Source organism: Lepisosteus platostomus, chromosome 22, assembly GCF_059453375.1.
Source record: "Lepisosteus platostomus isolate fLepPlt1 chromosome 22, fLepPlt1.hap1, whole genome shotgun sequence".
Taxonomy (NCBI): Eukaryota; Metazoa; Chordata; class Actinopteri; order Semionotiformes; family Lepisosteidae; genus Lepisosteus; species Lepisosteus platostomus.
In genome coordinates, this window is record NC_142632.1 from 8,019,534 (window position 1) to 8,037,966 (window position 18,433).

The 18,433-nt window shown below is 44.5% G+C and overlaps 2 protein-coding genes and 1 long non-coding RNA gene across 3 annotated transcripts; 2 read left to right on the forward strand and 1 right to left on the reverse strand.

Moving 5' to 3' along the window:
• Positions 1 to 365: 365 nt before the first annotated feature.
• Positions 366 to 2,672, forward strand: LOC148643342 (cardiotrophin-2-like). The gene is made up of 5 exons (XM_088616598.1): positions 366 to 375; positions 464 to 630; positions 1,049 to 1,150; positions 1,674 to 1,841; positions 2,490 to 2,672. The coding sequence occupies exons 1-5, from the start codon at positions 366 to 368 to the stop codon at positions 2,670 to 2,672; spliced, it is 630 nt and encodes a 209-aa protein (XP_088472724.1).
• Positions 2,673 to 12,460: 9,788 nt separating this feature from the next.
• LOC148643343 (uncharacterized) lies at positions 12,461 to 15,017 on the reverse strand. The gene is made up of 2 exons (XR_015929018.1): positions 14,951 to 15,017; positions 12,461 to 13,004 (listed from the first exon to the last, which is right to left on the reverse strand). It is a non-coding gene; the product is annotated as an uncharacterized LOC148643343 (long non-coding RNA).
• Positions 15,018 to 15,640: 623 nt separating this feature from the next.
• Positions 15,641 to 18,148, forward strand: LOC148643344 (cardiotrophin-2-like). Its single transcript, XM_088616603.1, has 4 exons — positions 15,641 to 15,790; positions 15,997 to 16,095; positions 16,788 to 16,961; positions 17,312 to 18,148. The coding sequence occupies exons 1-4, from the start codon at positions 15,641 to 15,643 to the stop codon at positions 17,492 to 17,494; spliced, it is 606 nt and encodes a 201-aa protein (XP_088472729.1). The 3' UTR covers positions 17,495 to 18,148.
• Positions 18,149 to 18,433: the final 285 nt, after the last annotated feature.

Here is an 18,433-nt window from a genome sequence, read left to right on the forward strand (position 1 = left end):
TTGTTAACTTAAGAGAATCACTTCTCAGTGTCCTATGCAGAGTGGTACTCAGACTGTTGTTAATTACATTTTTATTTTTTATCCATGTGAAGGTAGTTTATTTTGAGTGACTTATTGCAAAACTGTGAAAAGCAATTAAAACACTGGGATCAAATTTGACACTGATTAATCTGGAATAGAATTGGGATAATTCAAGGCAATGGATAAGGCTAGGCTTCCGTTGTAAAAGTACTACAAAGAAAGATTAAATGAATTCATTATTTGTCTTTTGGGGATACAGTGTAAAGGTGGACCTATTCCATTATCTAATAAATGTATTAAATTATACGAGTATGTGTGTCTGGATCAGTCTTACTGTAGTAAGAATGGGCTCAGGTCTGTGTTTCACACTGGTCACTCCCTCTCTGTCAGGTTCAGGACCAGTTGACTGGCAGTCCTGACCGGTATCTCTCTTTTCCTCCAGATACCCCTCTCATCAGCCCTGCTGCCATGCTGTCGCTGTACCTGCTCCTGTGTGTGTGTGTGTCTGTATTGCCCCCTGTGGCTGCAAAGGAGCCTTTCTCCTACACCCAGAGCCTCATCCTCACGCACAAGATCCACAGAGACATCTGCAGCCTGCTGGCCCAATACGTAAGAGATCCTGCTTTTACAATGGAGTGAGGGTGCCTGCTGTTACATACAGCCCTGCTCTTTCCCTTCTGTATGCAACTCATTTTAAAAAGCGGTGGGCTGATGCCAAGATCAGTGGGCACCTTGCAAAACCTGTGTGCTTCACTCCTGTGTGCCAGGAGAGTCAGATACCACAGACTGGAAATCATCCCAGAGCAGGGTCTGGACACAGCTAGTGTGTTACTGCTTGGCTAATCTCTTCAGAGGCTAGTTTAATTACACAATGAGGGGTTGATTTTGCCACAGTCCTGCAATGCAATGGATTTGGAGGACTGCTAAAGCCCAAGGAACCAAAGACCCCTGCCCACTAAGTGCAGTGTTGTGTCTGGAGCCTCTCCGTGGACACACAGCCAGGAATCACGTTCGATTTGTTCTGCAGAAGGAGGATCAGATGGGAAGCAAGGACTTTGAAGATCACAGCCTGGTGCTGACCAGCCTGCCCTCCTCCACCATGAACTACTCCAGCTGGCTGAACATGGAGGTAAGAGGCGTCTCCACTGCCCCTGGATCCTGGGTCTCTTTCTAATGGTATAATTACAAGTCAGCTTGATAGAAAAAACAACACGTATTTGCAAATACCATTTGTTGTATTGCCTTACATTGTACCACATAAGTAGGTAGCTCTTAATTACTCTGTAGCTCCTACATTTGTGTGGGCGGTGCAAGATCCCTGAACTGCAGCTCTCTGTATTCCCCTTGCCTGCTTGTATTACACAGAGTAATCATGTGGGTTTCCTTTAAAATGCCGACTCCAACACTTTCCACTCCCACTCCTGTCAGAGAGAAAACAGCTCTCCGAGAACTCTGTCTAATTCCAGTCAAGACTGATCACACACACCCCACACCACAGAACCTGTGTCATTTCACTGACAGAGGTTAGGGCTGTCCTCTCGTCTCTACACTGCGCAAGTAAGAGAGGCAGACCAGAATTACCCAAGAAGAGAAATCAGGTATGGCACAAAGGCTTGTAAACCACTCACCCCTGATCGACTGTCCCCTCCCAGGACACAGCTCGACTCCAGACCGACGCCAGGGATCTCCATGTGTTCGGGATTCACGTTGATGCCAAGCGCCTCTACGAGCTGCAGGGCAGGGTGCCGTCTCCTCTGAGCCGCGCACTGTACATGGTCGTGCTGGACATCCGGGACCTCGTCCACCAGATCAGGCAGCAGGTGGTGCTTTAGGACGTGTCCTGGGTTAGGAAGCGTCAGAGCATTCGCCGTCCTGGCCCTTACACTCATAGGGGCTGCTGCACCCCTAAGGCCACACCTGCCCTCCCAACTGCCAAGACATAAACTGCTGCAAGCTGGGAGCAGAAACAGCTAACATGGTCAAAACTATGCAGGAGCCACTGACAGCGTAGGAACTTCTTCTGTGGGCAGATCATCCTTGCGATGTGAAGTAGAGTAGTTGAATAAATATGAGCCATCATTAGGTAATAGCTATGCAGGTTCTTTTAGTAGAAAAGGTAAAAAAGATCCTTTGACCAGTATTGAGAAAGTATAAAATCAGCTTTCTCATCATAAACAGCATTGCTCCTTTGTTGAACTTTGAAGCCTTGAATGGTCATCTCTAGTGGCTTAAATCGGGCACTTCAGAGGGGCTGTATTTTTAGTTAACGCAGCAGGCTGTAGTCTTGGATGTTTATTGTAAGGTACTGTATTTACCCTAGAAATCAAGATAAAAGCATGGCAAACCACAGAGCACAATGGTTAAGCGAGATACAAGCTATGGGAATGCTACAAAATTACAGTGGAGATGTGCTGCGTCGAACTGTCATACAGGCGTTCCTCCCTCATTTTCTTCCTTTCTCCCCGCAGCTGCAGTCCCTGCAGGCTCCGGCCCCAGTTCTGGGCGAGCCGTCCCTGCCCGAAAGCCTGCTGAACCCGCAGTTCCCCTGGCACAGCCGCCTGCAGGGGTACATCATCCTGCGGGACCTGGAGAGGTACCTGGACAAGGTGGTGCGGGACTTCACGCTGCTCAAGTCCAGGCAGCAGCAGTGACCCCGCCCTCCCGACACCCACCAGCCAGACCTGCACAGAGACCGGCGGCCAGGCCCCTCGGAGCACAGGCTGCCCCCGCGCGAGGCCCTGCAGCTGGGCTCCGCACGGCGAGGAGTGACTGGGGGGAGGTGGGGGTGGCAGAGCAAACTATTTATTCTTAATTTATTGTATTTATTTTTTCTATTTATGAATGAACCTTATGATATTTTGTGAATTGAATTTAATAAACAGCACCTGAAAAACCATCCTTTCTGTCCTTCATATTTTATATAACGCAACAAAGATTTACTTTGAAGGACTTCAGTGATGACAACCATAATAAACTGCTCTTAAATTACCATTCTAACCTTCAAAGAATTCTTCTGTAGTGGCGAATCTGGGCCGTACAAGTTCACTGCTCTGTTTAATGTCATGAAAAGCAGGGCTATAATAGTGTAACAATGAAGGAAAGAGTGTATGGCACATGTACACTGAGAGACACTGGCTGGACTGAGGCGTTGGGTTTGAACCTGCAAAACAACCCAGACTAGGACTCTGAAAACATAAGGAAAGCCTGATTCAACCAACAATACATTGGCTACTAAAACACTTACTGTACCTGTTAGACTGGCTACACTCTGACTCTTACTCACCAGTTAGACCAGCGGTTCCCAGTCCTGGTCTTGGTGACCCACACACCTCTGATTTGTGTCCCAGCTGAGCCCTCAGTTACACAGTCAAACCCTTCATTGACCTACTGTAATAACAATCAGATGAATCAGATCTGTTTGTTCCCAGCTCTTAAACACACAGGATCATTAACTACTGTACTTTGTAAGTGAAAGCAAATCCCAAACATGTGACTAGAAACAAAATGCAGATTTTCCATCACAGCAACGTCTTAGATCAATCAAGGCTTCTGTTGTCTAAAGAAGGTGGGGTGGAATGCAGGTGTAAGGGGCACCAGGAGCAGCACTGGGAACCACTGTGTTAGACAGCATGCTGGCTTTATTCAGTACGACTGTCATCTTTTTTCTGAAGACAACATAACAAATGATATTTGCAAATACGCCCCTGTGAATAACAGGGATGTTAGCTGCCTGCACTGAGGAAGGTCTTCTTTAGCTCAGCTGGCAAGACCGCTGTTGAGCGATGCCAGAGACCCGGGTTTGAGCCCATGTGGTGGAGGGACCAACTGGTACGGGAGCACTGAGGGCACAAGCCCAAGAGCCTGAACCCGTTACATATATTATCCATCTGATCTAATGTTTGACAAAATACTGTGTGTAGAACAAATGGGGAACATATATAAGGTTTAAACCTGTTGTAACAGAAAGAATAAGGTTCTGGATCCCGAGATGAAGTTAAACAGATGAGTTCATTGCATGCAAGGAACAATAAAGCCGAAGACTTGTTTCCCGCAAGAAACAACAAAACCGGAATATTGTTCAAAGTGCCGGTAAAAACTTTCAGTTTATATAGGGTTTTCCTGTCGCTTCTGATGTCACTCATTATTATGGTAAAGGGGGGAGGTCACGGTGTTTGGCCAGTTTACAGCCTTTTGACCAAATGGTCAGGGCTTTAAGTTACCCTCTGGGGTTTCATGGCTGGCATCTAGAACCCTTATCAGTTCTCCCTTTCCTGCCATAAACTCCTGTTGCTTGGAAGTCTAATCTTCAGGCAGAAAGGACTTAAGTTAACCTTTCACTCACTTTCCTAAGGACGGCAGCAGGCTTTTAATCTTGAAGATGAGCAAAGTTTTCACACAAAAACACATTTATGATTGGTCTGTAGCAGTTTCTTACCGTGTAAACAAGGCAATTAACCAAGACCCTAATCAGCTAACACTCTATTCTCTTTCATGTACGATACTGTACATGATTACATCTCCTCTCAAGAGACCTTAAGGAAACCTGGCAGGCCAGGAGTGTACAAAACAGTGAAACAGTTCTTGAGGACCTAATTGTTAACTCTTAATAGGCACAGGTTCCTTCTCGGGGTCTGTGTGAACAATGATTCACTCAATATAGAAAGACAGAAAACAATGCTTGGGTTTGAAGAAAGATACAAGATGTGAAAAAGGGGTTAACCTGTTAACTTCCTCTGTCCTCCTTTCTTTATTGCAATAAAGAAATCTCCAGCTTGATGTACCAGAGCCCTGTGGTTTACTGAGAAAAGGGTCTGCCACCCTTTTCCTACATTCTGGGGTCATGGCAAGAGGACAGAACAGAGCCCTTCCTGGTGTTCTTGACCAGTGAGACCCAAGGCCCAGGGGCAGTGGAGACGCCTCTTACCTCCATGTTCAGCCAGCTGGAGTAGTTCATGGTGGAGGAGGGCAGGCTGCTCAGCAGCAGGCTGTGATCTTCAAAGGCCTTGCTTCCCATCTGATCCTCCTTCTGCAGAACAAATCGAACGTGATTCCTGGCTGTGTGTCCACGGAGAGGCTCCAGACACAAAACTGCACTTAGCAGGCAGGGGTCTTTGGTTCCTTCGGCTTTAGCAGTCCTCCAATCCATTGCATTGCAGGACTGTGGCAAAATCAACCCCTCATTGTGTAATTAAACTAGCCTCTGAAGAGATTAGCCAAGCAGTAAAACACTAGCTGTGTCCAGACCCTGCTCTGGGATGATTTCCAGTCTGTGGTATCTGACTCTCCTGGCACACCTGCGCGTGAGGATGAGGCTCTGGGTGTAGGAGGCTGTGTCAGATAAAGGCTCCTTTGCAGCCACAGGGGGCAATACAGACACACACACACAGGAGCAGGTACAGCGACAACATGGTAGCAGGGCTGATGAGAGGGGTGCCTGGAGGAGAGGAGAGATGCCAGTCAGGACTGCCAGTCAACTGTTCCTGAACCTGACAGAGAGGGAGTGACCAGTGTGAAACACAGACCTGAGCCCATTCAGGCCAGCGTTAATGTGCAGGCTGAGTCTGAGCTCTCTTCCTGCCACAGTAATTCAATTCAAGTTATTTTTATATAGCATCTTTCACAACAAGGTTGCCCCAAGGCGCTTAACAATGCAAGTGAAACTTCCTGCTGGGTGTACAGACTGTCCACTATGCGCCGGGTGTACAGAGTGTCCAGTGTGTGCTCGGTGAGCACTGTGCAGTCCACTTCATTGTTCTACAAAGTGTAACACACCAGGGCAGACACAGTAATCAGCACAACTTTAAATCTGGCTCTTGTAGATGCAGTTTGGCTCGTCATTCTGTGTGGTTTACTGTTCCTCTTCCTAAAGTGTTTGTTAGAAGTGTTACCTGCTGGAAACTGAAAGCAGAAGTAAAACTCGCAAAATACCTCTGAAAATCTTGGGATCTTTAATGTGCTTAAAACATAACTCTTCAGAAGTGCACGTCTCCTTTACCCAGCCTTACAGCAATGTATGATTAAAAGACATCTTACAGAGTCCATGTGTCTTGATATTCCAGAGGCAGGCCTCTTCATCAACATATTCTGTGCACAAAAAGAAAATGTGTTGTTATGGTGTGTGAAACATTTCTCTGGTAGTTTTAGTTAGAGTAGGCGCATTTGAGCAAACAATTACGCAACAAAATCTAAATTCAAATGTTTCAAAAACGGCACGAGACGTAGCCTGGTTTCCTTCTGCAGGGACAGCCTGTCTCCAGGAGCTGCAGCTGAGTGTGGACCCTGGACAGGAATCAGGCCAAAGTAAATGCCTGCGCTCCAGGAAAAGAGTGGGATCAAAGGTCTTATTTATTCAGCTTTAAAATGAAAAAAAGCAATAAAACAACCACTCCGTGATCTTCAACCACCTGATCTTCCTAATCTTTCATTAGGAATGGCGTTAAGCTATATATATGGTTGGCATGGCGATTAGCACTCTAGAGTGGCTTTGCAGCTTTAGAGTCCTGGGTTCAATTCTGGACCTGGGGTGCCATCTGTATGGAGTTCATATGTTCTCCTCATGTTTGTGTGGGTTTCCTCCAAGTGCTCCAGTTTCCTGTCCCAGTCCAAAGGCATATTGGTAGCCAAATTGGTTTATGAAAAAACTGGCCCTGGTGTGAGTGTCTGTGTTTGGGTGTCAGCCCTGAAATGGAATGTTGTACCATCCAGGGTGTATCCTGCTTTGTGCCCATTGCTTGTTGGGACAGGGTCTGGCTCCCCCACAACCCTGAACTGCAGAAAGCTGTTAGCAGATGGATGGTATTAAAATGTAACAAAAGTGAGAATCCTGGGACTGTTGAGTGATGATGGTAGGAATTCCATCAGGCAATTTGTGAAAAGATCCAGCAGAGTCAATGTCAACAGTTTGGATAGGGATGTTGTTACAGACCTCCACCACCGTCTATGTAAAGACACGTCTCTGGTTCTCTGATCGACTTGTCTGCCAGTGGGAAACAAAACGAAGAACAGGAATATATGAGAAAAGAACAGCTGTTGGAAACATTAGCAATGCATTGTTTCTGTTCTTCTAAAAATTAATTTAGAAAGCATCTGATCTAATTGAATGCTTGATATTTTGTCGTTTTTGCACATGCATATATTTTCTACCTTGTAGTCTATCTGTTCTGCATTTTGTTTTTGCTTTATTATTAATAGAACTATTATAACAGAGGACACTGTTACCTTTCCAAAAATGTTTGTCTGAGATTTTTTTTCCTCATTTCTTAAAAACCAATAGTTGTCCGAGCAGATAGTATTGAAACAATCAAAAACTCTAGCAATTATCCCAAGTTCATTCAGAAAGAAAGGATTGTTCATATCAAAAGTGAGCAGAAGAAAATTAACTTGGCATCTGGTATCGGGTGAGACAGTATTTTGTATTCTGAAACAGCCTTAGCCACCTTACAAAATCAAAACTAGATTCCTTTTCAGAACTACACAGATCACATTTTACAGGAATTGTTCATCAGGTAAAACTTTCCAATATAGTTATTTAGATGGCATTCCAAAAACACTCTTTTACCAGGAAAGGAGAGAATCACACTTGAAAGGGGAATTAGCCTTTTAATTTCTTAATGTAAAAGAACTGTAAAATTTACATTTTAAAAAAGTTAAAAGACATCAGAGTAAAAACAGAAAAGAATGACTATGTTTTAGTTTAGTTTTTTTTTACTGTTTCTTAAATTGCTTTAACTAATATTCACTTCTCTTTAATTCAAAATACTTTGTTCATCCCCAGGGGGGGCAATTTAGGTATCAAGTGGTACAAAATACAACACATAACAATGAAAAAAGAAAAGATTGATGAGGAAAGAAAGTATATACAGTACATAAATAAAAAAGCACCATAAAAGTGATTGGAAGTCACAGAGTGTCGTATTTGAGGAGCTATTAAAGGAATGCACATTTGTAGAGGGGGGCTGTTGAGATCAGTGGTTGCAAACTATTTTAAAAAAGATTCAGGTCAACAAAGCAGCAGGCCCAGAAGGAATATGTGGCAGAACACGAATGTATTGTGCTGAAAAAGTGGAGTGTTTCAGCACCTATTCCAGCTTTCTTTAGATACTGTGACTGTTCCGGCTGTGTCATGAACAGTTCTTTCCGGGCCCTATGCAGACGACACGATCCAGAAGGTGAAGAAACAATAGGGAAAAATATCATGCAGGAATGGGTCAGGAGACAGGGGGGCGTGTCCGAGGTGAGCAGGTGTCCAGGGGAAGTGAGTCCGCGGCGAACAATCCAAGCATAAATCCAACAGGGAAATCCAAAATGGGAGGCAGAGTCCAAGACCAGGGGATCCATCCAAAGTAATTAAAAACCAGAACCGGGTCGGGACCGGGAATCAGGAACAGGAAACTAAAACCATAACGGTGCCAGACGCAGCAGGACCCCGGGCTCTCACGAAACGGGATTCAATGGGAAGCGCCGGGCAAACGCCTGCGTCTGGCTTTAAAGGTGGAAGTAAAGAGGGGCTGGAATAAGGAACAGGTGTGGGGAATGGGACAGAACGAGGAAGGGCTGGAGCGCCCTTAAGAGGAGGAGTAACAATCGTGACAGGCTGGCTCTACAATTCTACCTGTTTCTAAGAAGAATAGACCTAAAGCTCTCAGTGACTTGAGGACAATAACTCTGACTGCATTACTCCATTAGTAATGAAGACTCAAAGAAAAGCAGTCAAGTCACATATTGTGGCTGCAGTTGAGTCAGATCTTGACACACCCTGTCCCCCTGTTTGCCTGCCGTCCTGGAAGGGGAGTCGATGATGCTAAATTTTATATTTACAGCAGTAGAATTCTTCAACTAGACTCCTCTTTGCTGATTTCTCTTCAGCCTTTAATACAATGCAGCCACACAATTTGGTTGAAAAAGTAATCACACGTTTCAAATTAGATCATCATCTTATCATGTGGATCATTAGTTTTCCGACCAATCGAATACAAAATGTATCTGTTAATGGTCTGGCATCTGACTCTGTTTGCACTTCTACTGGTTCACCACAAGGCTGACCTCTTCCTCCCTTCCTTTTCATCTTACAGTATATACTGATGACTGTCGGAGGGAACTGTGAAAATCACTGTATCGTCTGGTTTGCTGATGACAGTCCTCTCAGAGCCTGGACAAACACATGGACCTATTTTGGATGAATTGTCAACTGATGACATACTTATTCCCTAGAGATGAATGTGTCAAAAATAAAAGAAATGATTGTTGATTTAAAAAAACAAAACAAAGCGATATCATTCCTACAACAATCTATGGTGAGTCTGTCGGAATAGTCCACAGTTACAAATGTCTGGATGCTGTGTTTGACAATGCACTCAAGTTCACCAAGAACATGGATGTCATTGTGAAAAAATCCCAGCAGCGCTTACAGTATAGGGTCTGAGATCAAAAACTGAGATCATCTGGAGTCCAAAAAAATATTCTTTCAACATTTTATAGCTCTTTTATTTAAAAAAAGTCTAAGTTTTTATTTATCAGTTGGTTTAGTTCACTCAGTCAAAAAACACCTTCAAAACATGGTCAACCTCAGCTCTAAATTCAGTGGGGAGCCTTTAAGACCCCTGGGACAGCTGGCACAGCTGTATGCCCAGCAGATCCTGAGGGAGGCCTGTGGCGTCACTGAAGACCGATCTCACATCCTTCAACCGTCCGTACTTTTGCCTTTAGGAAGACATTTTTCTGTCCACAAAGAGACAAAAGAAACAACTGACTGACCCCTCAGAGAATGTTGCCTTTTCTATAAAAATTTGGACCCGGCAATTATTTTTGTTATACACACCCAATCTGGCACTGTGTACTGTAGCTGCAGGTGCCCAGGAGACTGCAGGGGTCAATGGGCCCCTGAGAGCTGACAGAGGTCTGGCTAACTCACCCAATACTACCCTCAGAGCTGGGTGAATCAGCAGAACCTGGGTTTGAACCCATGATCTTAACTCTCAACTGGCTTGATTGAGCCACTTGGGAATGTAGACCTTTACACCCAGTCTTGAAGTAGTTATCTTCTAATATTGTCTGAGGTGTGCGATCCTGAAGTTGGACCTGGAGCAAGTCTGGAGGTCGGCCTCTCCATGCTGGGGAAGCGCAAGGTGGCACTGTTCTTGTGTGGCTCAATGCTTTGCAGGCCATAACTGGTCATGCAGTCCTGTTTGTGTAACTGCAAAGGGCTTCCCTGTGTCAACATGTAATGAGTGTTCCAAGGAGCTGTTTGCCCTTCCTGTGACAGAGCTCTCAGCTACAGAGAACAGGGCAGGATAGGGAACAGAAGGGAAAGGAACAGCTGCGTGTGAACTCGAGCACAGCCAGAACTTGACACAGCAGTGTCACAGCCCTGAGTGTCCAGCCCACATCTGGACTTCCTCAGCGCTAGGCTTATTTCTGTCAAGGGAAGCCCTTCTGAGAAGTCTGTCACTGAGTGTGTCACTGATCAGAAAAGGGAAGTGTGACAATAGGAGTCCCGTGAAAGGGCTGCTTGAGACCCCAGCTCTGCAGAGAGGGTTTACAAAACCTTCTCCGGAGGCTGACAGGAAACCATTAGGCAGATTTCACAAGGCATCAGCCAAAGTCCTCGAATGTCTGCGACTCAGAGGCAAACCCTGGTGTTCCAAGACAGGATTCAGTAAAAGACTTCAGGTAGAAAACTGAAGAGAATCACAGCTCTCCTTTCAGGCTGCAGGAATGCCGAAATAGACAAAATGAGCACTTCCACAAGGAATATCTGTCCCAGGTGTAGCAAAACGAGGTCAATGACAATATAGGCTGTGTGCCTCCCGGACACACATCATCTAATCACATTTATAAACGAGCTTTATGGAACATTTTGTTCATTGTGATTTAAATTTCCAAAGAAATTTGGTAGGTTTATGTGGCAGACTCAGGACACGTTTTTAAACTGGGAATCACTCATTAGTTTTCTTTTTGTACCAACCCAATGCGGCATCAAGATCCATTGATCATAGTGTCCCTGTGAGCCCTGTGCTTTCCCAAGTGCTTTGCAGTGACTGAAGGAGAGGTGAGGCTCTCGCAGACACCCCACAGGCTCCAGTAGGGGGCACACCACCTCTCGGCCAACCCCACGCCTTGACCCATTAAGCCACCAGGCAAGCTGCTCTGCCATTGAAGCCATTCACGAGCCCCTGGGCTCATTAAATCATATTCCTGTAGAGCTTGACTGTGACACTGACAAACACAAGCTGGCGTCATGCCTATGTCTTTTCTACAAGTGACAAATGCATGACTTTAATTGCCGTATATTTAAGATGATTTTCAATCAGCCATAATCAACATGTGGGCTTTAACAAATACAAAGACTTACAGTATGAGCCCACAACCTTGGTTCCGGTTTCTTAAGTTGTTAGTTGAAAATTCTCCTGCTCATGTTCAAAGCACTGCATGGCTCCACTACAGCCAATGGGTTGTTTTTCCCTCACTTTATACTGCCTTCTTCACCTGCTGGACTCTGTCATCTTTTCTCAACGCAACATATCAGGCCTTCAGCTGGCATGACTTTGGAACGCTCTCCTAAAGCATCTATACAGCAATCAACTTTGAAAAGTATAACAAGGATTAATAATAATATCAATTAAGGGATTTAGAAATGGCAGGCATCCATTGGCAGTGTAGGTGTGTTAAGAGATCTTCACACTAGCACAACGGTCCCTTAGCAAACCCTTGATCTCCCTGGTCAGTCTCAGCGAGCTGCTGTTTGGGCTCTGTTGCACTCAAAGAGGTCAAGGCCGAGCCTGGGGAAGCCCTTCTGAAAGCTGCAGTCTAACCCATCTCCAGGAGAAACAGGAATATTAAAAACCCACTCTGCCCGCATCGGTATTTAGAGACCACTTTCTTTCTCTTTCACTTTCTGTGTTTTGATTGCTATTCTTTTATAATAAATCAAACATTCCCCAGCATGATTTATTGGACCCCTTCCTTTTAAAGAAAAGCAGAAGAAAAAATCTCTGATTCTCTCCCTCATGTTTCTACTTGACTCAAATGTCCAGATAGCAAAAGTGAAATAGCTAGTCAGAGTTGTAACATGTAGCAATGAGAGGGAATCCGTGTGGTTCTCTGTAACTCTCAAAGTTGTTTATGGAACTCGTGCAAACTGTACGTTCCTCAAGAAGTATGTCGTCCCCCCCCACCTCCGAGCATGCACTCAAACCCCCCTGTCCCACAGTCCCCCTGAGCACACACCCTGGGGCGAAGGCACCCTGTCCCATACTCCGCCAGGGTACACACCCCTGGGTGAAGATAACACTCTCTCCTGCTCCACCTGCCCTCTTGTGGTCAGGTGTCAGTCCACAGTTCCTGGGGGGCACAGACCCTCTTTCTGCACAGTTCTCCATTTGCAATCATGTTTTTGGAAAAAGGGGTCAAAAGGTTTCTCAGAAATGCCCTTAGCCTGGAGTAAAAGGTGCTTAATCATGTTTATTTGCCAGCATTTTTAACAAACAAGCTAACACAGAATTTTTCCTGTGTTACAGACAATGCCTTGGTATGGTGTACCATGACAGGTGCTACAGAAAAAAAGCATCAGATTATCTATACATTCATACTATGTTTATGCATTCTTAAGAACCTTACTAACCTGATAGGCATGAACCCCTGCTTGTTTATTAACGAAAGTCACGTCGTTCTCCAATCTCATAAAGCCTTATCACTGCGTACTGTAAGTGAGAGTTAATTGCTCTCTGATTCAGCTTTCTGAGGGTCTGACACGGAAAATATTCCCATTTTCCCCTTCGTTTCCACTGTTTACATCTGTATGATATTAATCTGAGAACTCGGGCGATGACGACTCTGCGCAGTTTCGCGGTGGCTCTGCTGTTGCATAATGAGAAGTGCCGAGCCTGCAAGTTTCTCCGAGTCTGTGGCAATTCTCCGCAGTGTTTCCCCTGGGTATCTGCAGGTGCTACGCCTTTGGTGTGGGGTTCGTATCAGAGGAAGTTGTTCTGGAAAAAAAAAAGAAACTTGGTATTGTATTACAAGTGTTCAAAATGGGTAAAAAAATTGAATAATACTCTAAATATATTATTGTTAGGAGTAACAGCAGTAGTAAAATCATGCTAGGCATTTTGGTAGTGAGAGTGTGTAGATCTTATAATCCATATTATAAGCCATAATACACTAGTTGTGGTGACAATCGTAGCAGAAGAAATTTTTAGTAGAACTAGAATTGGGAGTTGTAGTAAGTTGAAAATGAATTTTTATTTCTGCAAGCGATATTTTCTTTTGGCTAATGAAACTAGAGGAATATGACTGCACTTCAAGGGAAGTTCCAAAATCGATTGACGAGGCTCCTGTTGCTGTACTCTGATGAGTTCGTGAAAAGTCCAAACAGGAATATTCAAGAACTGAAAGTGTGGGAGTGAGTATAAAGTAGGGTTAAACACAGGAGGCTCATCAGAAGAGCAAGACCTCTCAAAAATTAACAAGGACCAGAAGTACAGAAATCAGAAGGTAAGTTCAGAATTATCTGTGTCTTGTGTTTCCTATGTGGAGCTCCATGACTGATCGCTAGTATCTTGTTTGAATTGTGCATCTCTGAACAAGGCAGGTTGATGCTACTGTGCAATTCAGCACATTGTGACAGCAACATCTTAATGATCATTAATAATTTGCATACCCTGGGCTGAGTGTGTAAAAGCACTGACTCCTTCACTGATCAGGTGATAACTCCATTATCAGAGCCATTCGCTGCATTCCGAGGAGAATTTAAAAACTGGGCTGGAAACAAATTCTTCTAAGCATGACCAAAAAGGGTCATTCTGTATCTTCCAGTACTGCTGTACATACCATGGCTCCACTGATCTGATGCACAATCAACGTTTAATATCATTGGATACATCTGTCAAACTGAGGTATTAGGTGTCAATGCAGGTTAAGCAAGTGTAAAAATGTAAATGAAATTTTATTTAAAGAGTATCAAAAGCAAGTTTATAAACCAGAAATGCAAGATTATCACTTTTCGATGACGTCTGGGGTTGTGCACTGGGTGAGGGAGGTGGATATAGAGATCGAAGGCATTGAAGGCATCATTGTAATGACAAACACCATCTCTGTGCTCTCAAACGTGCCTTTTACTCCTGTGAAGATCTTCCCAAAAGCAAGACAAAAAACCATAAGGAACCATGAGTCCGGGCCATGGTAAAGTATGGCTCATATTTCTTTAATGATTTGGCAAAACAATTAAGTATTGACATCATTTCTAGCTGACTGTTTACTTAATAAAGTTGATCAGGACTCACTGGATCTGCTGAGAATTTAAGCTTTAATTCAAAACTGATTCACAGGGCAACAAAACCAGTGCATAGATAGATCAAATTTGGCTTTAATTGTATTAAAAACAATATCTGGTATTTTCAGCTGTCAACTCAGTCACGATTATATAAAAAATAACTACAAAATGAGATAATTTATGAGACTCATAAATTGCATAAAGCAGTCCTCATTGGAACAGAACTCTGGGTTTCTTTAGCAGTAAGCAGACTAGAGAGGAGACTCCCTCCCTGAATAGGAGATGGCAACAATGCTGGTCCCCACACATACAGCAGAGTGGACCGAAGCCACTGGAGCACAGTATTTCCCTCAAGGCACAACAGCGGTGTCCGCAACAGGAACTCGAACCCAAAACCGACCAATCTGGTCACATCGGTCATTAAAAAAACTTTTCACATTAAAAATGAATTGAATAGATGGATTGAATTTATCCTCCCATCACATTGCTCTAGCAATAAGATCTTTTCTTTGAATTTAAACAAGGGAATCTGATCAGTCTTCTTGAGCCCAGGTGTGAAGGTCTAACCCTTTTCAAGAAGAAAAAGAAACCTGGATACACACGGGGAGACACACACTGACACATAGATAGATGAGGAGAAGAAAACAAGTCAGTTCTTACCATTGATAATATCCTTTTTTCCCTCTCTCTCTGCCCAGGGAAACATTTAACTGCCATGAGGGAACTTTGAGCTGTATGGACTTTGGATTTGTATGATTTAAAGACTTTCAATTTTAAATATGAAAGAGGATTGTGCTTCTTTTGACTTCTTTGGAAAGTTAGTTATGGGAGATCTGCAATTAACATTGGCTGGACTTGTGTTTTTGTAAAGGTTTTGCTTGGAGTTTAATCTTTCTTCATGGAATGCATTTACTTTCTTCACTTTTTTACTTTCTTTCAAGCATGCGAGAGAGTGGTTGTGGTGTGGACTAATTCAGCGTGATGGCTATTTAGTGTTAAAGCTCCTTGAAACATTCAGAAATGCTTACTACTTTTACCCATTTCCACAGTTCATCGAGATTGCTGTTCTTAGAACCGAATTACCCTGCAATCTTTGTGCTGCAAACCCACCTGGGCAGCAAACCAGGGCGGACTGTTACAGGCTTGAGTTCCTAGTCTTGCACTACTATATTAAACTACACTACCCAGCTTTCCCAGGTGGTATATTTTTAAAGAACAGTGCATGCTGGGATGGAAGGGAATGTTGCCTACAGTTAGAAATGTGAAGTCAGGTGGGCGTCTTAGGAAAGTTAACTGTACCTGAATGCTGGACCTGTTCCTCAGCTCTATCTGTATCCCACTGTTTCAGAGATGTCCTGTGTGTGGCCACTCCTCCTGTCCCTCAGCCTCCTGCCCCTGGTGAGCCCCCAAGAGCTCAAGAGTCAGGGGGTGACCTTCTCTCACAGCCTTCGGTTCTCCAGGAAGATTCTGAGCCAAGTCCGCAGCCTGCTGGTCAAATACGTAAGAGACTCCTATATTCCTCTCCATTGGAATAAGAGAACAAGTCAGAAAAAGACAACATTACTAAGTCTCAATGACTAAAAAGAAAAAAAAAAAGATTTATCTTGCTATATTAAAAGTTCTTGCTGTCTAACTGTGGGCAGGCAGTAAATATTTGGACGAGTTAACCCGAACTTGATCAGCACGGTTTTTCTCTCTGCCCTCAGAAAGAGCAGCAGCTGAGTGACCAGTTTGAGAATCACAACATAGTCCTGCGATCACTGCCCAGCGCCAACACCGCCTACTCCCAGTGGGTCAACATGAAGGTATGGCACAGCCTGGGGCCTGGCACTGTGGTGCTCAGCTCATCTTCTCGCCCTTTGCTATGCCAAGTTTCGTCTAATTAGTTCAAATTAAATTCAGTAAAATCAGTGTATTGCTGGGGGACTACAGGCATGACTGATCGCAGCTCAGGTCTGGTTTTTGTGTGGAATCCCCTCCCTAACTTTACAGCAGACTGTTGTACTCCTTTAAATCCAGTCTGAAAAGTAATTATTTCCACCAGCTTTATTATTGTTTGATTTGTTTGTTCTGACTTTTTTTTGGTACGTTTTGTTAGTGGGTTTTTTTTAGTCCTCTTTTTGATTTAAAGCCCTGTTAAGCTTTATGTTTTATATTGAGGCTCTATAATAAAATATATTTTTTTAAATGGCATGGAGGGCTTTGTTGAAGTATCAGGGTTTATATGGTGTTTTGGCCTGTTACAGTGACATACCTCATCTAGGAAGATCCATAGTCTTGAACTCTCCCACAATATGGCCACAGCCTGTAGGAGGTGCTGTGCGGCTCAGGTTGGGGAATAGTCCGAGAGATGGCAATCTCTGCGTCTAGAGGGGGAATGAGCAGCAGGTCTCCTGTCTCCTGGCAATGATGCCACCCTAACAAGCTCAAGCACCGTACAAGCCCTGTTACACAGTGTGAAGAGTCCTCCTCACTGAAGGATCTGTGGTCTGTGCAGGATGGGGAGCGCCTGACAGCCTCAGCCCGAGACCTGCCGATATTCTTGGATCACGTGAAAGCGACAAGGATGTACCTGGAAAGACAGGAGAAAGGGCAGCCGTCCACTCTGACCCAGGCCATGACGGACATCCAGCTGGACCTCCAAGACCTTGTCCAGCAGATAAAATCACAGGTATTGAGCACCGTCCATCCGACGGTCACTTATTGATCCTCACGCTTGTATGAGACTTGTATGAGACTGGAATATAATGCAGCAATTCTGTCACAGTACTAATGGCATTGTTTTACACCTCCATTTAAAAAAGAACAACAGGGGAGGAAAAGGATTTAATCCCGTAAAATGTACCAACAAGAGGTGACCCTCTGGCCCGCCTGCTCATTTGGCGTCTCGCAGTTAACCGACCTTTCTTCAAGGCTTGCGGGGTGTCTGCTCCTGCAGTAACTCGTGCCAGGCGCCGATGCCCCGTCGTGTCTCCCTGGACTGGGCGGATCAGTGACCGCGTGTCTGTTGTGTGTCCTCAGCTGCTGGCCATGAACCAGCCCACCCCCCATTCGCCCAGGCAAGGCCTGCTCAGCTCGCTGCTGAGGGGCAGCTCGCCCTGGGAGAGCCGGCTGCAGGGCTACATCGTGCTGCGGGAGCTGGAGTCCTACATGAGCAGGGTGGCCCGCGACTTCGCGCTGCTGCGGGCGAAGCCCCGGAAGTGAGAGGCCCCCTGGGGGCCCACAGGCTGCCTCGGCCTGTGAAGTTTTTATTTTCACTATTTACGTATTTATTATTTATTGACTTATTTATTGCGAGACATCAGGGATCTTCGGGAAAGTTCCGAAATGGCAACACTGACGGGTTTTCGTCCACGGCTGCTTTCAGGGGGGACGGGTTATGAACCTCCCGCGGGAGGTGGCAGGAGTTTCGACTGACAGCTGAGTTTTCCTGCAATTTTCAGTCTCAATTGTCCATATTCCCCGAAGACTGGGAGACTTGACAAGGAAGCTGCAGCAAATTTAAATCCACTGGATGCATCTAGACACTAAATGTCATCCAGTATCTTTTTCATACGAAATGTTTTATATTTTTTTACGTATTTATTAATGATAATTTAGTTTTATATACTGTACCAAACCACTTCCATATGTCTGTAACTGACAAGATACTGTTATCCATAAAGATCCTTGTATAAAAAAAAATCCAGAAATGAAATTCCTGTGGTCAATTCAGTGGTTCTTTACTTAATGGAAAAAATAAGATGCTGTGGCTCAGATGCCAACTTTCACTTCCATCTTAAAAAGCTTTCGGGCACTAGAACTGCCCATGGCCCAGCGAGGGGGGTTCAGGGGAGATTTGACCAACACTTCCAAAACCTTGCAGGGGAATCACAATATGCTCCCCTACAGAGAACAGAAGGGAGCGGACGCTGAGCCTGCTCATTTCATTTGCCTCAGTTTCATCGCCAGAATTAGGCTTTCTAAAGAGTAACTGGGGTGGAATATCAATAAATCCAGAAGGGGGCATGTGAGCATTTCCAGAACGAATCCATATGACTCAAAACCCTCCAATGAAATAGTGTATATACTATATGAGATTTATGGTGTGCCCTGTTAAATACATTATGGATGTGACTTTCTAGTGATAACACACATTACGTT

Coding starts and splice junctions, on each gene's coding strand:
- LOC148643342 (XM_088616598.1), top strand. Junction 631..1,048: donor GCAGCCTGCTGGCCCAATAC/GTAAGAGATCCT, acceptor TTTGTTCTGCAG/AAGGAGGATCAGATGGGAAG. Junction 1,151..1,673: donor CCAGCTGGCTGAACATGGAG/GTAAGAGGCGTC, acceptor GTCCCCTCCCAG/GACACAGCTCGACTCCAGAC.
- LOC148643344 (XM_088616603.1), top strand. CDS start 15,641: ATGTCCTGTGTGTGGCCACTCCTCCTGTCCCTCAGCCTCCTGCCCCTG. Junction 15,791..15,996: donor GCAGCCTGCTGGTCAAATAC/GTAAGAGACTCC, acceptor CTCTGCCCTCAG/AAAGAGCAGCAGCTGAGTGA. Junction 16,962..17,311: donor TCCAGCAGATAAAATCACAG/GTATTGAGCACC, acceptor GTGTGTCCTCAG/CTGCTGGCCATGAACCAGCC.